We start from the raw sequence: 7522 nt of genomic DNA on the forward strand, positions 1-7522 counted from the left end.
ATAGATTGCAGGTCAAAAGTTGAATGAACGAGTACTTATGTCCTTTCGATTTCTTACATGGTAAGTCGTTGTGGCCCATAACACGCTAGCATTCTGCTAACGAATGCTGATTGGTTAGTGAAGGACTGACTACGACCAGAGATCCCGCTTGATAGTATCCGAAGCAGAACCAGAATGTCAGAGCATTAGCAACATTAGCAACAACATTAGCAAGCCAAAACTCTTTCTAGCATGTGTATTGACAGGGAGAGCCTAACATGTCAGCTGTGTTGTCGATGCCTCGAGAGTAAAGTGGAAGTAACCAGAGCTTGACGTCAAGCAGTAGCTCTGGTCGTACGATGTGTGTAACGTCAATGCCATTTTCAAAGGCTTTTTAGAACAGAAAGGCGACTTTAAAAAAAATCTAACACCCAGTGGTGTGTATTTGTTTAGCCTCCCCTTTCAATTTCAGAATTCAAATTACTAGACAAAAAATTATATCCTGAGAAAAGTGGATTTTGAGGGGTATAGCTCCATAGACCTCCATTCATTCTGCACTCGACCGTTAGCGCCCTCATATGGAACTTGAGCGGAACTGCAACCAGTTCAGAACCCAGAAGTTTCCCGAGAGTGGGAGTCAGAGAATGTCTAATAAAGAGAGAACTCTCACTCTCGGGAAACTTGGGGGTGTTGGATTTTTTAAAGTCGCCTTTCTGTTCTAAAAAAGCCTTGGAAAATGGCATTGACGTCATACACAATGTACAACCAGAGCTACTGCTTGACGGCAAGCTCTGGTTACTTCCACTTTTCTCTCGAGGCATTGACAACACAGCTGACAGGTTAGGCTCTCTCTGTCAATACACATGCTAGAAATAGTTTTGGCTTGTTGCTAATGTTGCTAATGCTCAGACATTCTGGTTCTGCTTCGGATGACATCAAGCGGGATCTCTGGTCGTAGTCAGTCCTTCACTAACCAACCAGCATTCGTTAGCAGAATACAAGCGTGTTATGGGCCACAACGACTTACCATGTAAGAAATCGAAAGGACATAAGTACTCGTTAATTCAACTTTTGACTTGTAATCTATGTTGAACATGCAAAAACTACAATCAAATCTGAGATTTATCAACCACAATCAGGCTAAAGAGACAAATTTAGCCGTTTAGCTCCATAGACTCCCATTCATTTTGCACTCGACCGCGATCACTCCCAGTGGAACTCTGGTGGAACTGCAACAAAATTCGGTACAATGGGGCTTAATAGGGAGTGGGCAGGCTCTCCTTAAACAGGCTCTGGTGGGAGTTCTCTCTTTATTAGACATTCTCTGGTTGTAGCGTCTATGTTGCTATGACTACTGTCACAGAGGAGAGAGCGTTTCTGGGTCCTGTCCTGATTGGCGCGCGAAAACAGCGGAGCATTACGGGATTCGTAGTATTAGCGGTGAACGCGCTGTATAATACCGGCGGGCCAGCTCTAGTAGTAATTTGGTATTGTCTCTTGGTATTGCGCCAAATTTGGCCCGTGGGCCAGAGTTTGACACCCCTGCTCTAGTGCAATCAAATTCCACTTCATGCGAGCCTGCAAATGTTTTATTTTGTCTCCATTTATTTTGTTGCGAATGGTAGCCTAATGTAGTGTGCACGAAGCCTATAGGCCTACTTTCATATTTGCCGCAGCAAATATGAGACCCGACTTGAAAATCGCCAGTAATATGTTTGTGAATTTGTGACGAATCTGGTGATAGAGGCAGACTGATAGGTGCACGCACAGCTGGGGAACCAGTTAAATTGGGAACCGGTTGGGACGTAACACCGGTAGTTGCAGCCCACCCCCTCACCTTACTACCCCCATGTCTAAAAACAGATGATATCCCTACGAAATACGACAGCATTTTCAAAAATATTCTGGATAATTTTAAATGTCAGTTTAATGCTTCCTTTTTTGTGTTCACAATGTAGGATTCAGAAAAAATGAAAAGGTTTTGGGATGCAATCAGTGCCCAGACTAATTACACTATTGCAGTAAGTAATTCCCTTTAGGATTAATAAAGTGCCTACCTGTACCTACCTAATACAATATTTCATGTCTTTCTTATATCCAGAAGTCACACCACCCTTTTCTTTTTTTTCTTATTTTTTTTTGCATGTATCTGTGGTTTCAGGCTATTACAGGGTTGGCAATAGACAATCATCTTCTTGGACTTCATGAGATTGCTAAGGAACTCAAGATGGAGGAGCCTGATGTTTTCTTGGATGAGACATATTTAGCCAGTAACCAGTTTGTTCTTTCCACTAGTCAGGTGAGAATCAATCTCACCCACTGCAAGTTTGATCTACCATTTTCTCTGAAAATGCAGAAAAACTGTATACTTTTAAATAGCTCAACACTTTAAACTCTATACAAATGACAGGAATCTCTGTGTATCTGTGTTTATGTTAGAATGGGTTTAGTTTCTAACGAGTATCTTGAGAACAGGGCAAAGTTCGTATTTTGCAGATGTCCTTTTTATAATCCTTTTTTATAGTCCTTTTTATAATCCAACGGAGTGCAGCGCCTCGATTGACATTGTTTGGATAAGCATTTAGACATTTTCAAAAAATAATTTGCATGCTCACTTTGCTCTCAACTGTCGGCCATGTTGAGCTGACTGAGCTGCACTAAGCTAGCTCTCACGAGCCAAAACAATATGGATATAGCGAGCCGGAAACCGGCATTCCAACAGAAAAAACTGCTAATACTTATGTCAGTGTGATACAGACTATTTGGGGGTGCTTGCCAGAGTGTGCTTGCCAGAGTGTGTTATCATATCACCATCAAAAGAAAAAAATACCAAATATGTTTGTAACTGTAATAACACCCAACCTTATGTGAAAAGACGTGCTTTGCTGTTCTGCATTTCCTCAGTCAATCGGTTCAAGCCAGACCAATTTGAATATGTCCAGACAGCAAGTGGACAGGAAGATTACATTTGTGTTTAGTCAATTAGCAGACGCTCTTATCCAGAGTGACTTACAGTAAGTACAGTAGGGACATTGCCCCCAAGGACACAACGTCATTTCGCACGGCCAGGAACCGAACCAGCAACCTTCTGATTTATAGCCCGATTCCTTAACCACTCAGCTATCTGGCCCCCGACCCCTGAAGATTCAAGTGTTTCAAAAATAAGTCATCAAACTAATTTAATTCAGCTACCAGTTGTTGATGAATTGAAAATTGTAGGCTTGGGTTAGTCATGAAATCAGGCTGAAACAATAGTTACAATGTGTGTGTTGTCAGAGTTCAAGAAAATACGTTATTTTATCTAACAATATAATAGAACTAGTTCTCTACAGCAAGATTTTAACTCACAGCAATATATTTAAGTAATTGCCAAAGGTTTTTTGCACACATCAAGCCTTTGACCCTCATCCTCCCCAGGTCCCCACTACAGAGGAGTTGTTTGTCTGCTATGGTCCTGTGGTTCCCAATGGCTATGGAGTCAGCTACAACCCCCAGCCGGACCACATCATCTTCTGTGTGTCTAGTTTCAAAGAGTGCAAGGAGACCTGCTCGACCATGTTCGTCAAGGCCCTGGAGGAGGGGCTGCTGGAGATCAGGGACCTGTGGAATAGGAGCAACGCTGGCCCCAAACCCCCCGGCCACGAGTCCAACCAGCCCCAGAATCCAGGGAAGTAAAGCCACAGGAGACTGCAGCATTTCCCTCCTTCACACTAATATAATAGTAATAGTGCCTTGTGTGTATTAGCTGTTCATGCAATTACATGTTATCCTTCAGGATAACATTCAAAACAAACACAGCCTTAATAATTGTATGAAATGATGTATGTAGCTATGTAAAACAATGATTCAGTAAAATAATGTTTTTACTGGTTCAACATTTTGAGTGTTTTATGTAGATGTGGATAATGTGTTGTTGTCTCATTATTAGACTTCTCAGAACTCTGTGCTTAAAAATGTGTGTATAGTGTCTGTTGAGAACACATTTGTATTGTATAATGTGATGGTGTGTAGCTCTATTGAGATGCTGTTAAGCTCATGTCATGCAGTAGAGTGGCCATTAATATTATATTGAATAGGATAGGGGAGCTTGTAATTTGATCGTTCGTAGATCATTTGAGTGTAAATGGAAGTTCAGTGAATGTACTCAGCTTTGGCTACATTATTTTATTTTTTATTGTTCATAAATGTAGTTTCATCATTATATAGAAAATCTATATAAACTATATCCACAATCTGCATTGTATTGTACCATATAATAAATATGACTTTTTGTGCTCTAGAGAATACTACTGTACTCTTACAAATAGTTGTGTCCAAATAATAACAATAATTTATAATAAACAATGTATTCGACAATATATGTATATAGGGCTGAAGTAAAAACCATACTAATGAGGCACCTTCTCAAACAGCTGATCAGCAGGACATGGCGACAGGACTGAAGGTACTTGTCTGACTGAACAATAATTGGACAACTGGACAGATTTACATTCGTCAGTCTGTGTGATGTACAGCCACTTTTCTAACCCCCTTTGCAACAGATGGACTCGATTTCCTGGCATAACATGATTTATGTATAGAAAGACACCAGATTTATGTATACAAAGACACCAGATTCTTTCAATTGGTTTAACTACTGAATCAGGTCACCCAAGTGACCAGATAACGGCACAGTATTTTGTCATGCTTCAGACATGACCCAATACATTCTTCTATCAGACAGAGGGATTAATAAAAAAACAATTCCAAATAAAGTCACTGGAGAACTGGATCTTGGAAAAAGTGTGCAGATATTGTGGATAGGGTTGTATAAAACATGTAATCACATACAAAACCAAATGTGTGATATGTCACTTAATCAACAAACTTTACCTACAACAAAGACAAAATACCCTCTCTCCTTAATGTCACAATGTACACGCTATAAAAATATTAAAACCAACCAGGACCAGTGAACTTACCTGAGAACAACAATAACTCTACACCAGTCTACATTCTCTTGACTTGACAGACTACCAAAGTGGAGCTGGAAGCCACTCATTGCGTGTGTTGAGTAGGTGACAGGTCCTGGTGCCAGGATCAATAGAGGAAGTACGCCCTGAAGACACATGTTGTGGGAACATTGGTGTTGATCAGTGTCTGCCACGCGGCACACAGGAACAGAAAATATCACCTGCTGTCTACTATCGACAGCAGGGATGTGAGCCATCCCCTTTCTCATCTCCTACGCTGATAGCCAGTAGAAAATCTCTGAGAAGTCAAGAGTCATGCTTGTCATGTTTCATTGTGCCTTGGATGTTAGTACAGAAAATATAACCAAGTATTTTACAACATTAGGCACAATCTAATTTCTCAGAGACACAGGAGTGCGGGGAAGGAAGGCATCTTTCCCCCCCCAAAAAAATGCATTCAGTACCACACAGTGGAAAAGTGGCCGGGGGTTGGCAACAGTAATAGTGTAAAAACTCCACATCTTGGGGTAAACAAGCACTGAGGATCCAACTGTACCTAATCTTATGTTCAAATGGGTATTTGACTCAAATTCTGTCCCAGATAATCACTTTGTAGTTGTAATCATTACTACCATAAAACAGGTTTTACAGGTAAAATAGACCACGTAACAAGGTAGCCATGTGAGTCTGTCCAATAGTCAATTACTGTACCTCTACCTTTCCAAAATCAAAACCGGCTATGTAAAATTTATTTTCCACTATTAATAATCCATCTCTGCAATTGAAATGTAAGTCATGATGCGAACCTCAATGAAACTTGAATTGAGCATGACATTTACTAAAGAATTGGATCTGGAAAACCAGTCTAGTTTATTTTTTGTTGTGTGTTTTGAGCATTCAACCCTGACATTTAAAAAGGAAATTTGGAGAAAAGACCACCACATGCCACTAACAGCCATTCTTACAATCTTTCAATTAAGGCAGACAGCAAGTCTGCTTCCTTCACAAAGGATTTTGATAATACGCCTTCTGGCATTTGTGAATGAGCTGTACCTAGGGAAGATGTTATCAGGCCACATTTTTTACACACAGTCTTGGAGCCTAATTGGGTGAGAAGTGAAGGCCCATTAAGAACAAACTCTTTTTTTCAGGCTATATGTCAAGGGCTGAGACTTGGCTTTACCCAATAACCACTTCGATTTGAAAGGCATAGATAAAAGTACTTGTACCGGCATGCAGACATCTCAATTTGGTAGATTATTCATTTCCTCAACCTGCTTTCCAGCCAGAAAAGCCAACTAATGAGGACACTTCAAGAACTTATTGGTGGCCAAGCCGCGAAGCTCAAAAAACAATTATATTCCAAATGTATTCTTATTATTATTATTACACATCTTCTTCTGCCATGGGAGTCTATGGCAGCCCCTAGAACCGCAAGGTCAGAAGTTGTGAAATGTGGCACACTCTGACCAGTCCCCTCATCAATTTCTCCAAGTTTCATGTCTCCCATTCCAACCCTCTAGTGCCACCAATGGGTCAAAGTTGAAGGTGTGTTACACGCGTTACCTTTGAACCATATGCCGCATTTTCCAAAATGAGGTATCATTGGATTCCCTGGATCGATACAAGTTCATATGATGTCATACCCAGTCATATAGATTCTCCGCCATTTTGAATGAATAAAACGTTTTTTCGCTAGTCCTCCTACAATTCTTGTTGAATCTTCTTCCAAATTGCCACAGATGATCTTCAGACCAAGCTTCACAAAAGTTATCCCCTGGAGCTTTGATTTTCGCAACCGTTTGTTAGTTACAGCCAATCAAATTCAGCAACTGATACGGAAAAAGGGAAGTGAGGTCATATCTTAACGAATCTTTGATGCATTGACTCCAAACTTTGTGTATGGATTAGTGCTGTCAGTTTAACGCGTTATTAACGGCGTTAACGCAAACCCAAATTAACGGCGTCAATTTTTTTATCGCGCGATTAACGCTCTTTTTGGCCTAGCAAACTTTGTAGTTTTTTTCACATGCTGTTGCAACAATTACCGACGTTAGAAAGACTACAACACCACACCGGATCTAGCTAGACCGGAAATAAAACAACAGGCACGCCACACACACACTTGTTTGGCTTGCGAGCCGGCTAAAGAGTAGTAGCAGAGCCCGTTTACGGATATTACACATTCTCTGGTAGTAGGCTAACGTTACGTTTTGAGTGGATGGCGAGCGCGAGACGCCGAAATGGATGCCAATAAGATTCTAAATGGAAAGTTTACTTTTAAAAAGTTGCCAAATGGTTCCATTGACAAGACCAAAGTGATCTGTGTGTTTTGTTGTTGTAAACTGAGTTATCATCGCAGCACGTCCAGTCTGAAATACCACTTGATGGCCAAGCACACAGCTGATGCGATTCATGCGAATTCTCCGCCCCCTCGTCAAAGCCAGGCGATTGCAATGTTGTTTTCAAAAAAAAAATTTGCACGAAGCATTCCGAACCACTTTTCCATGTTGATAAGAGCTTTAAAATTGAAAAAAGAATGGGACAAAAAGAAATCAAGGGACATTTAGAATAGATAAAAATGTGCGATT

The 7522-nt window shown here is 40.7% G+C and overlaps 1 protein-coding gene across 1 annotated transcript in view; it reads left to right on the forward strand.

Moving 5' to 3' along the window:
* The window catches only part of LOC124475705 (choline O-acetyltransferase-like), a 29641-nt gene extending 25513 nt beyond the window's left edge, over window positions 1-4128 (forward strand). Inside the window, exons 12-14 of the mRNA XM_047032498.1 lie at window positions 1938-2000; window positions 2141-2278; window positions 3397-4128. Of these exons, the coding sequence (XP_046888454.1) occupies window positions 1938-2000; window positions 2141-2278; window positions 3397-3654 (459 nt within the window). The 3' untranslated portion in view covers window positions 3655-4128. The remainder of the gene's footprint in view (window positions 1-1937; window positions 2001-2140; window positions 2279-3396) is intronic.
* Window positions 4129-7522: the final 3394 nt, after the last annotated feature.

This window comes from Hypomesus transpacificus, chromosome 13 (genome assembly GCF_021917145.1).
Source record: "Hypomesus transpacificus isolate Combined female chromosome 13, fHypTra1, whole genome shotgun sequence".
Classification (NCBI taxonomy): domain Eukaryota; kingdom Metazoa; phylum Chordata; class Actinopteri; order Osmeriformes; family Osmeridae; genus Hypomesus; species Hypomesus transpacificus.